At 40.6% G+C, this 17,922-nt stretch overlaps 1 protein-coding gene across 1 annotated transcript in view; it reads right to left on the minus strand.

Annotated features, from left to right (window-relative positions):
- Window positions 1-463: 463 nt before the first annotated feature.
- LOC124802541 (phenoloxidase-activating factor 2) overlaps window positions 464-17,922 on the minus strand; it is a 262,603-nt gene continuing 245,144 nt past the window's right edge. The window contains exon 6 of the mRNA XM_047263400.1: window positions 464-1,214. Within this exon, the coding sequence (XP_047119356.1) occupies window positions 1,017-1,214 (198 nt within the window). The 3' untranslated portion in view covers window positions 464-1,016. The remainder of the gene's footprint in view (window positions 1,215-17,922) is intronic.

Here is a 17,922-nt window from a genome sequence, read left to right on the forward strand (position 1 = left end):
AGTGTGATCATGTGATGTATCTGACCCCAGGAATGTGTCAATAAAGTTTTCCCTTCCTGGGACAATGAATTCACGGTGTTCTTATTTCAATTTCCAGGAGTGTATTAAACTAAATTTCAATCAAAATGTATTCAAATACTTTCTTGCCATATCAGTTCATATATTTATGCTAACTACAAACATCTCATCAATTTCATTTTTCAACCTTTTGTGGGAGAGGTGCAACATATCGACATGGCACTGATCTGCCACTCATGTAACTTTGTTACAAAACTTACCATGTCTATTTTTTGCTTATTGAACAACCTGAGTCTGCAGTCATTCGGAAAAGAGGTATGAGAACTTTAACTAATTATATGGCATAGAGCCAGGTCACGATATGTAATTACATTTCAAAGTTTCATTGGTCTTCATCTTTAATTGAACTGCTACCATCAAAAATTTAGAGCAATTACACCAGGTATTCAATAACAGCTTCAGCAATTTATTAGTGAGTAGAGATGTGAGCCAACTCACAACACTCATATAAATAACAGGTTATCTAAATTGCTCTTCTAATCTCAGGTGAACATCAACATTTATTCATTGCTGTGGTTTAATCATTTATCTAATTTTCAGAAAAAAAACAATATGATAAAATAAGATAAAAGTCAATGTACAGACACTGTAAAAATATTTTGGTAGATATTTACAACTGGAAACACTGAAATATAGGCTTCCAGAGTTGTATACCTAACAATTTTTCCCACTGGGTATCAATCAAATATCTTCATTAAAAAAGGTTACATACAATCACATTACCCTAAAAATAAAAAACGGTAACACCTAGTACACTTAAAGTGATTTCTGATGTGCGTAACAGTCCTAAAACATAATGACTTTCTTACACTTTTTTACTTTGTATTTTGTACCTGTTCTTAATTATTTAGATAAAGAGACAAACTGATATACATGTTGCCAATAATAATGAATAAATATAAAGTAAGGTTCATTACAAAGCAAAATATTATTTAATTTCAAGGTACATATGAATTAACATCAAGACCATTGTAAACCATCTGTTCATCGATCCAGTTTCTTAATCCAGCAACATTTGCATAAATTCCAGGTGTACCATCCTCACCACACCCTATACCCCAAGCCACAATTCCAGCCTGCTCATATGTGGCCGGGTCATTAGGTCGTGGACAAACAAGAGGACTGCCTCCATCACCCTGGAAAAATGGACGTGCCGTTTTTAACTCATAATCTAATAAAACTTGCAGGAAGGATGGTCAGAAATCTACAACTTCATTAATTTTCAATAATCTTTAATGCTTCAGAGTTAACATCTTTATTTAGGACTTAAGTTGAATGATGAGGAAAAAAGCCACTAAGATATGAAAGACATAAAATAAACTACATACTGCAAAACAAGTGGAAGAATTATGAAGGGTACTCACGTACTATAGGTAGTAAGGGTGGAGAGGATCCACTACATGTGAAACAAATGGCAATTTTACAAGTGTGAATTGCATGGAAACATGCTACAAACAAATTAAATGATAGACATATTTTTTTTTAAAAAAAAAAAAAACATAATTTGCGTTGATAATCAAGTACAACAGGTAAGGATGGTAGGCAGGAAAAAATGAGAAACGCAAATCCTAAATGCTCAACTAGATGAAGGGAGATATTTGAGTAATGAATACACAGTGACAACTGAAAGCTGGTGCCAAGTCAGGACTCAAATCTGGACATTTCCTGCTTATCGTAAACATTCATTTTTAACTGTGAGGCTATCTGTGCATACATCCAGAGTTAAATCAATTTTTTGTATCACTGATGTTTCCTTTTATGATTTCCAGACACTATTGGAAATGGTCTCCTGCATATTATGTGAGACTAGAACCACTGTGGTCAGTGGAGGACTATAGTTTACTCACCCACAAGAGATATACCAGGTGTCCCTCCTAAGAGTTGTCAGATACATTTCCTCTCATATTTTGGTAAATATTTGCAATTTTATTTTTGCAGTGTGTATCTGGAGTCAGTACAAACAAATACTGCTCATCACATCTTTTATCTGATGCCTATTGTCAACAGAAAGCATCAGTTTGTTTCTCTTTAGCAACAAAACAAACTTTAAAGGTGGAATGTCGTGTGTCCACTCGATAGAGTGATCCCAATTTAAACTAGTGCAATATATGTTTTATCGACAAGTATTAAAAGAGACAGCAAAGCACGACGAATAACTAGTGCTCTGGCAGCGACAGCATAGCTCCTAACTGCACCGACTGCTACCGTGTAGCAGGGCTGCCGAGTCACTGTTGGAGTACTGGCTATACTGTGTGCTTTACTGTATCTTTTAACACTTATGGATAAAACCAATATAGCTAAAGCACTAGATTAATATGGGACCACTCTTCTGGAAGGGAATGTAAAACACCACTTTAAAAATCATTGTGGTTGTAATGGGAAACAAACCGACACTTTCCATAGACTCTGGGCATCGGATGAAAGATGTGATGAGCAGTATTTGTTTGGTCTGACTCCAGCTACACATTGCAAAAAAAGATCTGCTAATATCTGCCAAAATACTAGAGAAAATGCTCGTAGGAGAGACACTGTGTATACGAAAAATTAAATGCACTGAAATAAGTGTATGGGTCAATGAGATGAAATCAGTTAAGGTCCAGTGACATACAATTACATCACTGAGAGCCGGTAAGAAATGTTTAACCTGGAAGTGCTTATCCTCTGGTTATAGTATATGGAAATGATATGTGGAAACATCTGTGACAATTTAAATTTGAGGTAGGCATGGGAATGTGCCAAGATATGAGAGTGAGTCAAATGAAAACCTTAAATATTTTTTTAAATATTATTTATTGTGCAGAAGTGGTGCAAAGCTGTATCACTTTTCAACATAATCTCCCCCACATTCAATGCAAATCCTTCAGCACTTACAAAGAGCGTAAATTCCTTTAGAAAAAAATTCTTTTGTTAGTCCGCACAACCACTCGTGCACCGCACGGCGTACCTCTTCATCAGAACAGAACTTCTTTCCTCCCATTGTGTCTTTGAGTGGTCTAAACACATGGAAATGACTTGGGGCAAGGTCTGGTGAGTGTGGTGGATGAGGAAGACACTCAAAATGCAGGTCTGTGATTGTTGCAACTGTTGTACGTGCAGTGTGGGGCCTTGCATTGTCATGCTGCAAAAGGACACTTGCTGACAGCTTCGATTTGATTGCAGGCCGCAGATGAATTTTTAGGAGATCTGTGTATGATGCACTGGTGACATAGGTCCCTCTAGGCATGTAATACTCCAAAATGACGTCTTTTTCATCTCAAAAGAGAGTCAGCATAACCTTCCCTGCTGATGGTTCTGTTCGAAACTTCTTTGGTTTTGGTGATGAGGAATGGCGCCAATCCTTGCTCACTCTCTTCATTTCTGGTTGGTGGAAGTCAACCCAGGTTTCGTCCCCAATAAATATTCTTGCAAGGAAGCCATCACCTTCTCGTTCAAAGTGCCAAAGAAGTTCTTAACAAGCATTGACACGTCGTTCTCTCTTTTCAGGAGTCAGCTGCCGTGGCACCCGTCTTGCAGACACTTTGTGAAACTGGAGCACGTAATGCACAATGTGGTGTGCTGACCCGTGACTAATCTGTAAACATGCTGCAATGCAAGTGTCACTCGGCGGTTTCCCTTCACTATGGCTTCAACTGCTGCAATGTTCTGTGGAGTCACAACTCCTTGTGCCTGACCTGCACGAGGAGCATCTTCCACTGAAGTCACACCATTTGCGAACTTCCTACTCCATTTGCAGACTTGCTGCTGTGACAAACATGCATCACCATACTGAATCTTCATTCGTCAATGAATTTCAATAGGTTTCACACCTTCACTACGCAAAAACCGAATAACAGAACGCTGTTCTTCCCTGGTGCAAGCTGCAAGTGGGGTGGCCATCTTTATACTGATACTGCGATGGTATGTGTGCATCTGCACTATGCTGCCAACTACAGGCCATTCTGCATGCTGTTTCTAGCATGCTTACCAACTTACAGGATAACGGCGTGAAATTTTGATTTGTTTCACAAATTTAAGGTTTTCATTTGACTCACCCTCGTATTATAGTGTTTGAGATGACTGCCCTTGAGAAGTAGGAAATCCTGGTTTGTGACCCAATCTAGTAAAAATATTAAACTGACACAACATATTCATTAGACTGCAGATTTAGCACATCTCACTGGTTTACAATTATATCATCTCATTTCACTGCACCTTCACTGTACGCCTCGATAGCTGAATAGTCAGCACGACAGAACGCCATGCAAAAGGGCCCAGGTTTGATTACTGGCTGGGTCAGAGATTTTCTCTGCTCAGGGACTGGGTGTTGTACTGTCTTCATCATCATATCACTGCCATCAACAGGCAAGTACCCAAAGTGGCGTCAACTAAATAGACTTGCACCAGGCGACTGGTCTACCCGACAGGAGGCCATGGCCACATGGCATTATTATTATTATTATTATTATTATTATTATTATTATTTATTCATTCATTCATTTTGTATAGGCCATCTTTGGATCACATTATTTCAACTGTTTTGCTTTATGTGTTGTGATGTTTGCCCAGTGCTCCCACATTCATTCTCGGTGTTGCTCCTTCCTCCCCTAGGTCCAAGCCTTTCCTGTTTTTGGTTTTGGCTTTTCTTGGAAACCTTGCCATGCCATAAGTTTTCTCCTTGAGTGAGACATGCTCCAATATGTCATCATGGGTGATCCCCACTTCTTTAAGTTCTTTCTCCACCTCTGTGAACCAGACCCATTTTGTTTCCTTCTCCTAAAAGTAGGTGATCTTATGATTGGTGATTGTTCCAGGACTCATTTAGGTCATATGTCCATAAAACATAATCCTCCTTTTCCGGATGGTATCGATTATCTTCTCTATACAGTTCACGATTATGATGTCTTCTATATTCCCCATTCTCCCTGATTGGACCTACGATCTTTCTGAAAATCTTCCTTTCCTTGGCCTCCAGTTTTTCAATTAGGCCTTTTTTGTTCATTACTAGGCATTCAGAAGCATACGAGATGTCCGAATGGATAACACTGCAGCAATGCCTTAACTTTGCTTTGAACAACACTGATCTTTTGTTGTAGATGTTTTTGGTTAAATGGAATGCCATTTCCATTTTGTTCATGTGATATGAAGGCATCTTTCTCTGATAAGGTGGCTGTTACCCATTCTCTGAGATATTTAAACTTTTCAACTCACTTAATTTTGTCTTGACCCTTGATGGTGAATTTATGTTCATTATAAACTCGGTTTTTTCAAATGAAATTTGGAGGCCAGTCTTCTGTGCTTGTAGGTTAAGCTCATTAATCTGTCTCTCAGCTGTTTCCATGGAATCTGAAAAAAATGCAAGATCGTCTGCAAAAGTGAGACAGTTGATTTCAAGATTTTGTTTCTTGTAACCCTGCCTGACACCATTTTTAATTCCTCGGTTTTCCAGTTCTTTGCGCCACTCACGGATCATCATCTCGAGGGCACAGTTGAAGAGCAGAGGTGAGAGCCCATTTCCTTGCCTCACTCCGGTCTTTATTTCAAAAGCTTCTGATGTTTCTCCTCTAAATATCACTTTTGAAGTTGTGTCGGTTAGTGTTTGCTGGATTATCGCTTTGGTCTTCTTGTCTAGGCCAAGTTGTTCTAGAATTCTTATCAGGGTTTGGATTTGAGGTTCATTATGTGTTCGACACACGATCGTCCCTTCCTGAAACCTCCTCGATACTCTCCCAGCTGCGGGTCTAGCTGTTTTCTGTCCTCTGTCCTAGTTTGCACAGCTTTTGACAGAATCTTATAGGTTGTTGATATGAGAGAGATACCACAATAGTTATTTACATCTGTTCTGTCGCCTTTCTTATGAAGAAGAAGAATTAGAGTGGAATTCCAGCCATGTGGGAGTCTTTCAGTTTCCCAACTCTGGCTGATAATTTCTGATAGTTTATCTACTGCTTTATCCCTTCATACTTTCAAAGCTCAGAAGTTGTAGAATCTTCCCCTGGTGCCTTGTTGTTTGTAAGAAAGTGAGTAATTAGCTTGAGTTCCTCTTGCACGGGTGGTGATGAATTTGGGTGTACTTCTACGTAGTCAGTAAAGGGAAATGTGGAGTCTGGAGGTTCACAATTCAGAAGAGCTGTAAAGTAATTTGCTAATATCTGGCAGTTGTCTTTATCATTGTGAGCTAGCTTCTCATTTTGAGCTTTGGAGTGTAGGCTTGGAGGATTGTACTTGGTGAGATTGGCCTTAAAAGTTCTACAGAAGATCGTGGATTTCTCTTCAGGATGTATTGTTCAATTCGTGCCAACTGCATTTTTCTCAAATGTACGCTTCAATCCCCGTACGATCTTTGCAGCGTGTTCTCTAGCATCTGGGAAGTTAGTTTTGTTAGCTTCATTTTTTCTTGGCATTCCATCTCTGCCACGCATGCTGTCTTTGCTTCACTACTGCCTCACAATCACTGTTCCTCCAAGCACGATTCTTTGGTTTCAGATGCGGCACACCTTCCTTTGCTGTTCTGACCAGGGCTTGTTGCAATTCTTCCCAGCACTCTGGATCTAAGGATTCAAGTTTACGAGTGAATTCTTGATTGGACATCAGCTTTTCCATGTCAAATCTGTCTATCTTATTAAAATATAATAATTATAATAATTATTATATTATAATATAATAATTATAATAATTATTATAATATAATAATAGTAATTATTATTATTATTATTACTCCATCTTCACTGATTTCATCAACATTGATACATTCATTACAGACACGTAAGAGATGCATGGAAATCTTTAAAATGCTTCTGAATATGTGAACACTAGGAATGTGTAAATAATTTATGTGGTTAACACTGTGTCCAGCTGACAGCTGACGAGCAGACACACACATGATGCCCTCCCTGTGCTCGACCACCAGTCCTATGGTGCAGGCCAAAATGCCTGCTGGTCGCAGGCCTGCAGTCACCTCCCTCCACACTGTTTTCTCAGCAGCACCATTGTACTGCATCTGCCTCCACCCCCACTGCGTAGCTGTGGGCAACATGCAACCTCTCTCCCTGCACAAAAGTGAGGCAAGCCATGTGCAGTGGATAGTGAATCATTATGTAGCACGAAAATGCAAGTGCTCATAAAAAGTTGCCTTAGCTAAGAAGCTCGACTTACTTATTTTTCAAGATCATGATATCTCATAATGTCAAACATGTTGCATATAACAACTATTCAAAAATTTTGTCACTGAATAATCATGCAAATAACACTCCAATTTTTTATTAAACTTCTGCTTGTTGTCTTTCTGCATTTTTAATTCGGTAGGTAATGATGTATAGAAATCTTTCTTTGTGTTGAAAGTTTGCAAAATTTGAAACTAATTGAGCATATTTGGCATATTGTAAGATGGTGTCTGTTCTACCATCTGACCACCTTTAACATTTGACAATTTACTCATACATTTGCAGCAAGAACAGTTGCACGTGCATTGCGACAGCACTCTGGGCCATTGCGGTGGGTAGGGTGTTGGTACCTTCCTGAGGATGTGAGGGTTCTGAAATTATTCCCAACACCCTCTGTGTTTCTAGCATTGTATTGACATGTGGCGACATTACCCGATTAATCGAAAATTTATTATTGTGAGGGTAGTGGCAACTATCTCCATCAGCATATCTGTTTTAAATTCCAGGTAACTGAGTTTTCCCTTCCCCAATGAACCATGGACCTTGCCACTGGTGGGGAGGCTTGCGTGCCTCAGCGATACATATGGCCGTACCATAGGGGCAACCACAATGGAGGGGTATCTGTTGAGAGGCCAGACAAACACGTGGTTCCTGAAGAGGGGCAGCAGCCTTTTCAGTAGTTGCAGGGGCAACAGTCTGGATGATTGACTGATCTGGCCTTGTAACACTAACCAAAACAGCCTTGCTGTGCTGGTACTGCGAATGGCTGAAAGCAAGGGGAAACTACAGCCGTAATTTTTCCTGAGGGCATGCATCTTTACTGTATGGTTAAATGATGATGGCGTCCCCTTGGGTAAAATATTTCGGGGGTAAAAAAGTCCCCCATTCGGATCTCCGGGCGGGGACTACTCAGGAGGGCATCGTTATCAGGAGAAAGAAATCTGGCATTCTACGGATCAGAGCGTGGAATGTCAGATCCCTTAATAGGGCAGGCAGGTTAGAAAATTTAAAAAGGGAAATGGATAGGTTAAAGCTAGATATAGTGGGAATTAGTGAAGTTCGGTGGCAGGAGGAACAAGACTTTTGGTCAGGTGAATACAGTGTTATAAATACAAAATCAAATAGGGATAATGCAGGAGTAGGTTTAATATTGAATTAAAAAAATAGGAGTGCGGGTAAGCTACTACAAACAGCATAGTGAATGTATTATAGTGGCCAAGATAGACACGAAGCCCATGCCTATTACAGTAGTACAAGTTTATATGCCAACTAGCTCTGCAGATGAAGAAGAAATTGAAGAAATGTACGATGAAATAAAAGAAATTATTCAGATAGTAAAGGGAGACGAAAATTTAATAGTCATGGGTGACTGGAATTCGAGAGTAGGAAAAGGGAGAGAAGGAAACATAGTGGGCGAATATGGATTGGGGGAGAGAAATGAAAGAGGAAGCCATCTGGTAGAATTTTGCACAGAACATAACTTAATCATAGCTAACACTTGGTTCAAGAATCATAAAAGAAGGTTGTATACATGGAAGAAGCCTGGAGATACTGACAGGTTTCAGATAGATTATATAATGGTAAGACGAGATTTAGGAATCTGGTTTTAAATTGTAATTCCTGGCCACAATCTATTGGTTATGAACTGTAGATTAAAACTGAAGAAACTGCAAAAAGGTGGGAATTTAAGGAGATGGGACCTGGATAAACTGAAAGAACCAGAGGTTGTACAGAGTTTCAGGGAGAGCATAAGGGAACAATTGACAGGAATGGGGGAAAGAAATACAGTAGAACAAGAATGGGTAGCTCTGAGGGATGAAGTAGTGAAGGCAGCAGAGGATCAAATAGGTAAAAAGACAAGGGCTAGTAGAAATCCTTGGGTAACAGCAGAAATATTGAATTTAATTTATGAAAGGAGAAAATATAAAAATGCAGTAAATGAAGCAGGCAAAAAGGAATACAAACGTCTCAAAAATGAGATTGACAGGAAGTGCAAAATGGCTAAGCAGGGATGGCTAGAGGACAAATGTAAGGATGTAGAAGCTTATCTCACTAGGGGTAAGATAGATACTGCCTACAGGAAAATTAAAGAGACCTTTGGAGAAAAGAGAGCCACTTGTATGAATATCAAGAGCTCAGATGGAAACCCAGTTCTAAGCAAAGAAGGGAAAGCAGAAAGGTGGAAGGAGTATATAGAGGGTCTATACAAGGATGATGTACTTGAGGACAATATTATGGAAATTGAAGAGGATGTAGATGATGATGAAATGGTAGATACGACACTGCATGAAGCGTTTGACAGAGCACTGAAAGACCTGAGTCAAAACAAGGCACCAAGAGTAGACAACATTCCATTGGAACTACTGACGGCCTTGGGAGTGCCAGTCCTGACAAAACTCTACCATCTGATGAGCAAGATGTATGAGACAGGTGAAATACCATCAGTCTTCAAGAAGAATATAATTATTCCAATCCCAAATAAAGCAGGTGTTGACAGATGTGAAAATTACCGAACTATCAGTTTAATAAGTCACAGCTGCAAAATACGAACACGAATTCTTTACAGATGAATGGAAAAACTAGTAGAAGCCGACCTCGGGGAAGATCAGTTTGGATTCTGTAGAAATGTTGGAACACGTGAGGCAATACTGACCCTACAACTTATCTTAGAAAATAGATTAAGGAAAGGCAAACCTATGTTTCTAGCATTTGTAGACTTAGAGAAAGTTTTTGACAATGTTGACTGGAATACTCTCTTTCAAATTCTATAGATGGCAGGGGTAAAACACAGGGAGCGAAAGGCTATTTACAATTTGTACAGAAACCAGATGGCAGTTACAAGAGTCGAGGGACATGAAAGGGAAGCAGTGGTTGGTAAGGGAATGAGACAGGGTTGTAGCCTCTCCCCGATGTTATTCAATCTGTATATTGAGCAAGCAGTAAAGGAAACAAGAGAAAAATTTGGAGTAGGTATTAAAATCCATGGAGAAGAAATAAAAATGTTGAGGTTCATCGATGACATTGTAATTCTGTCAGAGACAGCAAAGGACTTGGAAGAGCAGTTGAACAGAATGAACAGTGTCTTGAAAGGAGGGTATAAGATGAACATAAACAAAAGCAAAACGAGGATAATGAAATGTAGACGAATTAAGTCGGGTGATGCTGAGGGAATTAGATTAGGAAATGAGACACTTAAAGTAGTAAAGGAGCTTTGCTATTTGGGGAGAAAAATAACTGATGATAGTCGAAGTAGAGAGGATATAAAATGTAGACTGGCAATGGCAAGGAAAGCGTTTCTGAAGAAGAGAAATTTGTTAACATCGAGTATAGATTTAAGTGTCAGTAAGTCGTTTCTGAAAGTATTTGTATGGAGTGTAGCCACGTATAGAAGTGAAACATGGACGATAAATAGTTTGGACAAGAAGAGAATAGAAGCTTTTGAAATGTGGTGCTACAGAAGAATGCTGAAGATTAGATGGGTAGATCACATAACTAATGAGGAGGTATTGAATAGAATTGGGGAGAAGAGGAGTTTGTAGCACAACTTGACTAGAAGAAGGGACCGGTTGGTAGGACATGTTCTGAGGCCTCAAGGGATCACAACTTTAGCATTGGAGGGCAGTGTGGTGGGTAAAAATTGTAGAGGGAGACCAAGAGATGAATACACTAAGCAGATTCAGAAGGATGTAGGCTGCAGTAGGTACTGGGAGATGAAGAAGCTTGCACAGAATAGAGTAGCACGGAGAGCTGCATCAAACCAGTCTCAGGACTGAAGGCAGCAACAACAACAACAACAACAACAACTACTACTACTACTACTACTGAGTTTTCAGTTTCAGAGGTGTCAATGTGCATCACAGCCAATGACAAGGGTGCTTTCATTTTTCTTTCATATTATCTGAATTATAAATTCCAAGTGTACCTTCTTTTGCTCATGTGGGTTCCTAACCCTCGTTTCAATTTTGTTCCTGAGTCTGTTTCTTTGAAAATTAGATCAGTGACCTCATTACTAGCACCCTAGTTGTAACAACAGTGCCTGAAAAAGTGAAGCACCCAGAAGGGGAGGAGGAAATGTAATGAGCATCACAAGTTGAGAGAATATGTGCCATTATTTCAGTGATTACAATACTGAGCCAAATTTACAAGAAACCTGACAGTAAAAGCCCACCTATCAGTATGATGTTGCACCCCCTCTGCTCTGGATGGATGTACAGATTCTGTTGGAAAGGGTATCATAACATCATCATATCCTCCCCTGAGGCAAGCTGGCTAACAAATATTGCAACTAGTACTCGTTACCCTGGATATTGTATCTGTGACAGAACTGATATCCGAGATGGTCCTACATGTCTTCCATCAGGGACATATCTGAGTATCTCTCATTGCCAAGGGAGTATATAAACAGCATGCTGGCACCCCATACAGACATGTGCCATGCGAGGACAAGCAATTTCCAGTCAAAAAATGGTATCACATTATTAGTTCCGTCAATCACTACCAGCAGTGACCTGAAGCCAACCCAATGGCTCCTCACACCAGAACACCAGGAATAACATCACTGTGTGCCCCCCCCCCCCCCCCCCCCACCCCACCCAACACACACACACACACACACACACACACACACACACACACACACACACACACAAAACCCCCCTCCCCCCCCCCTCACACACACACACACACACACACACACACACACACACACACACACACACACACAGAAGAGTGGGACATCTCCACAGGTCACCACATGCTCTTCACTCTTCATGATGTTCAGCAAGGGTAGTACAGAACCACAAATCACCGCTGAACACAATGCAAGACCATTTGCCAGTAATCCATGCTTCCTGGTCATGGCGGAATTCCAGAGACCAGCTGTGTGTGTTATGCTGTTAATGGTAGCCTACATATGGGACAGTAGTTCCCTCATATTGGCTGCTGTTTGTCACTGGCCAATAGTGCAGGACCACACAGAAGGTTGCAGGATGTCCATTACTTGGTCTCGTATAGAAGGCACAGGTGTGAAGGAGTTAAGATGTACTCGGTGCACAATGTGGGAATCATCCCTTGCTATAGTCAGATGTGGTCAGATGGAACCTTGACAATGAGTATGCCTTGCCTTGCCTTCCCATGAGGCCCAACACTGGCTCACAAATTTAGATATTCCACATTTTGAGCAGGTGATCAAATGTAGATCCGCAAAGAGGTCCCTTTACAACTCTGTCAAGTGCTGATAAGTATACAGGACTTCCATGTCCTTCACAGTGATCACTCAACATCTGATACTGTTCATGCTCACCCTACTAGGCCTGGTAACAACTCTTAATATGAAAAACACTTGCGGAATCTGTTGGCTGTCCTACCTGTCACACAGAATTGCAAGTCTAATCATCTGCATAACCACCAATAATGTGTATGTGTATGATGTTACACTGACATCAGCCATGTTCTGGGTATTCTTCACTGTTCTACACCTACATCTACATCTACATCTACATCTACATCCCACAAACCACTGTGACGCGCACGGCACAGGATACATCCCACTATACCAGCTATTGTGGTTTCAATCACTGAGTGCGAGAAGAATGACTGTTTAAATGGTTCTATGTGTGTCATAATTATGATCCCTATGTGAGCAGTAAGCAGGGGGTTGTGTATTCCTAGAATAATTGTTTAAAGATGGTTCTTGAAATGCTGTAAGTAAGCTATCTTCAAGAGTCAACCGGTTTAGTTTCTTCAGCATCTCTGCAACACTCTCCCACGTGTCAATCAAATCTTTGACCATTCGTGCTGCTTTCCTTTGTATACATTCAATATCTCCTGTTAGTACTATTTCATATGAGTCGCACACACTTGGGCAATATTCTAGATTGGGTCACATGGGTGATTTATAAACAATCTCATTTATAGACAGATTGCATTTCCCCAGCATTCTACCAATAAACTGAAGTCTACCACCTGCTTTACCCACAACAGAGCCTTAGTAATGGTTCCATTTCACATTCCTTCAAAGTATTATACCCAGGTATTTGTAGGAGTTGGCCTATTCCTACAGTGTCTTATTGATACACAGGATACTAAGTTTTTTCATTTTGTAAATTGCACAATTTTCCATTTCTGAACATTCAAAGCAAGCTGCCAATCTGTGCACAACTTTGAAATCTTATCAAGATCAGACTGAATACTTATGCAGCTCCTTTCAAACAGTATGTCACCGTAGATAACTGTGTCATCTGCAGAAAGCCTGATTTTGTTATTAATATTGCCTGCAAGGCCATTAATACACACACCAAAAAAAAGTCTTGCGTCACCTCGGTTCTCAGAACTCCTGAAGATAGACGTTGACTGTGGATATTGTATCACAGACACAGTCCCTTTAACTGTCCAGAAATGTCACTAAACCCACCCAAAGATGTAAACACTCATGCACAAACAGCACCTATTAGATGGAGGGGGTCCGACAGCTGATAAGTTCCAGTCATTCCACCCGGAAGGAGGTACATCGCTCGTGTTGTCTGTAGTTCAACCATGCCTAGACGGTCAATACCATGGTTCGATCATGTCCGCATTGTTACTTTGTGCCAGGAAGGGCTCTCAACAAGGGAAGTGTCCAGGCATCTCGGAGTGAACCAAACTGACGTTGTTCGGACATGGAGGAGATACAGAGAGACAGGAACTGTCGATGACATGCCTCGCTCAGGCCACCCGAGAGCTACTACTGCAGTGGATGACTGCTACTTATGGATTATGACTCAGAGGAACCCTAACAGCAACACCACCATGTTGAATAATGCTTTTCGAGCAGCCACAGGACTCAAAATGTGCACAATAAGGTTGCATGATGCGCAACTTCACTCCTGATGTCCATGGTGAGGTCCATCTTTGCAACCACGATACCATGCAGCTTGGTACAGATGGGCCTAACAACATGTCGAATGGATCGCTCAGGATTGGCATCATGTTCTCTTCATCGATGTGCGTCACATATGCCTTCAAGCAGACAATCGTCGAAGACGTGTTTGGAGGCAACCCGGTCAGGCTGAACGCCTTAGACACACTGACCGGTGAGTGCAGAAAGATGGAGGTTCCCTTTTTGAGGTGGCATTATGTGGGGCCGACGTAAGCCTCTTGTGGTTATGGAAGGTGCCATACGTGAATGTCATCCTCCGACCGATAGTGCAACCATATCAGCATCATATTGGCGAGGCATACGTCTTCATAGATGACAATTTGGGCCCCCATTGTGCACATCTTGTGAATGTGCTTCCTTCAGGACTAGAGTGGCCAGCATGTTCTCTAGACATGAACCCTATCGAACGTGCCTGGGACAGATTGAAAAGGGCTGTTTATGGACAATGTGACTCATCAACCACTCTGAGGGATATTTGCTGAACCGCCATTGAGGAGTGGGACAATCTGGACCAACAATGCCTTGATCAACTTGTGGACAGTATGCCACAACAAATGCAGACATGCATCAATGCAAGAGGATTTGCTACTGGGTATTACAGCTACCACCACTTATGAAGATCTCGCTGTATGGTGGTACAACATGCAATGTGTGGTTTCCACGAGCAATAAAAAGGGCAGAAATGATGTTTATGTTGAGCTCTATTCCAGTTTTCTGTACAGGTGCCAGAACCCTCAGAACTGAGGTGATGCAAAACTTTTTTTGATGTATGTACAACATGAACAGCAAGCATCCCTACACACGTCTGTGGGGCACACCTGTAGTTTCTTCTACATCCAACAATGACTTTCATCTAAGATAAATGCTGCATCCCACAACCAATCAGTCAAGTCACAAATTTCACATGATACCCCATATAATCTTACTTTTGACAATAAATATAGATATGGTTATTGAGTTGAATGCATTTCATAAATCAAGAAATACTACATCTACCTGACTGCATTGACCCAAACCTTTCAGTATGTCACGTGAAAAAAGTGTGATTTGGGTTTCACATGATCGATGTTTTCAGAATCCATGCCAGTTAGCATGCAGGAGGTCATTCTGTTCGAGATATGTTCTTATGTTTGAGCTCAGAATATGTTTGAAGTTTCTATAACAAATAGATGTCAGGGATATTTGGCGGAAGTTTTGTGGACCTCTTCTACTACCCTTTTTGTAAACAAGCATCATCTGTGCTTTCTTCCAACTATTTGGGAAATTTGTGATGAAATTTCATGATTCCAAACAATCATTTCAAGTTAAGCCCCTGACATCCTTATCCATTTTAAATCTCATTTTTTTCTTTAGGATGCAAAAACAACTGAGGTCATAAGCATTCATGTCATAACCTTAGAACACCAATAAGTAAAGACAGGTATAGGTTGCTGCAACTCATTAAAAGTTCTTTCAACTATGAAAGAAGCCAGAACAGACATACCGTCACTGGGTCACTGAACTTCATAGTTTGACACAACAGTGTTGTTTTCAGTGTAGCTGTGAACGGTACTATACTGACGCAATGATTCATTATGCAGTTATGTACAATGTACCAGACAGCAGATTTGTGAACAAATTCTTTACCATCCTGATCCTACTTTGAACCAAGAGTTACAAATTATCAAAAATCTGCACTCGTGCGATAGTGCTCTGGAAAACTTTGAGATAGCTCCTGTCTGTAGTGTAACACAAAGTGACAAACAGGTATGGCTCTGCAACAGACCAATGCATGCAAACAGGCCACCACACTGTGAACAAAGTAAACAATTGTCAACATGTGTATCTACCATGAAATCATGTCCCTGCTGCTTTTCCACACATAAAATGAAAAAATTGCTCTTTGTGGAACACAACTTGCTTTGCTTGTGGGAAACCAGGTCATGCAAAGTCTGAGTGCTTGGAACAGAAAAAGAACTCTACCCACATTCATCCTCGTAAGTGCGGAGCACCTTCTTCTTCAGTGAATGTTAGTTTTTTTCTAAACCAGTTACTGTTACTAGTAATGACCAGATTAAGGCTGTGCCTTCTTCACTCTACCTGAGTGCTGTACAATGACAGTCAGACAACATATTTTTGAATTTAGTCATTTCCAGATGTTCTATGCAACTTCAGCTAGACACTGGTGCTTCCATTACATTGCTTAATAGTGCCATTTAAGAACAGTTGGGCTTGCCACAGTTGACAAAATCTTGTACACAACTTGTTGTGTATAACAGTCATGACACTCCAGTGCTTGGTATATGTAGTTTGCCTGCACATTCAAGTCTCACACCAGAACAGTGAAATTTACAGTTTTGCAGTCACAAGACTGAAAATATTTTTGGGTTAGATTATTTGATTCATTGGTCTTCACATTCAGGACAATGTACATTCTGTTTCTGCTTTCAACCCAAAAGATGGTGTCACTCAACCGGCTGAGAAATTTCCTGATTTATTTTCTGAAGGACTTGGCAGAGCAAATAACTTTGTGGCGCACAATAATGAAGGACAATACACAACCTAAGCTTTTTCAGGCGTGTTTCATCCCTCATGCACTTAGAAATGTTGCAAGTGAACTTAAAGAATAACAAGACAGTGGTGTTACTGCTCCTATCCAGGTTAGTTAACATGCTTCTTAATTAATCATCTTGCCAAAGCCTTCTGGAAGACTTTGCCTTTGTGTTGACTTTAATTCCACTCAGAATCCACGGACAATAACTGATACTTATCCGTTGCCTCACCCTGAGAAATTAATGGATAGGCTAGGTGCAGGCTGGTATTTTTTCAAAACTTGACTTACGTAATGCGTATTTGCAAATTCCGATAGCTGAGGAGTCTCAGAATGTGTTTGCGATCAACACACATTTAGGGTTGTTCAAATTTTTGAGCTTACCCTTTGGTAGTGCTTCTGCACCTGCCATATTCCAACATTACTTAGGAAAGCTTACTGCAAAAGTTCAGTTCAATTCAAATTACTTGGACGATATTATGGTGTCACAACATGCACCAGAGGAACAAAATGGTAACCTTCATACACTTTTTCATGTACTTTAAGCTATAGGTTTGAAGTGTCTCCTGGACAAATGTGCCTTCTTTCAGTCTGAAACTCAATACTTCGCCCATGTTCTTAATAACCAAGTTGTTCATCCCCTTTAGTCACATTTGTTGGCCATAGGGGACCTCCTTGCCCCATGGAATGTGACAGAATTGCAGTCAGTTCTCAGGAAGTTGATATATTATATCCAGTTTATACCCAACACAGTCCACATCACGGCTTCATTGCATCATCTGCATCAGAAGAATGCGCCTTCTGTTTGGACCAAAGAGTTTCAGTATCCATTCTGGAAATTAAAAAACGCCTTGTTGAGTGACAGACACCTTGTTCACGTCAATTCCCCTGAGTCTGTTTTGACAGTGTCCGCATCTTTGTACGGAATCAGAGCTGTGCTCTCACACAGATTTGGTTCACAGGACAGGCCAATTGCTTTTACTTCGAAGTTACTGACGCAAGACTCAATGTAACTATTCCTGAGTCGAGAAGGAAATGCTCACTATTATCTATGGCATGATAAAGTTTCACCATTATCTGTTTAGTCAGAAGTTTTACAGTTTTGTACAGCCAATGGTACCACTCACCTTATAACTGCTCCACTTTGTCCTCAGTCGAACAGAGCAGCTCTGAATGATTTGTGCGTACTGTCAAACAACAGATGAATAAACCGTGTGCCTCCCACACATGGGAGCAGGCACTGGTGCTCTTCCTCATAA

The sequence above is a fragment of the Schistocerca piceifrons genome, chromosome 6 (assembly GCF_021461385.2).
Source record: "Schistocerca piceifrons isolate TAMUIC-IGC-003096 chromosome 6, iqSchPice1.1, whole genome shotgun sequence".
Taxonomy (NCBI): domain Eukaryota; kingdom Metazoa; phylum Arthropoda; class Insecta; order Orthoptera; family Acrididae; genus Schistocerca; species Schistocerca piceifrons.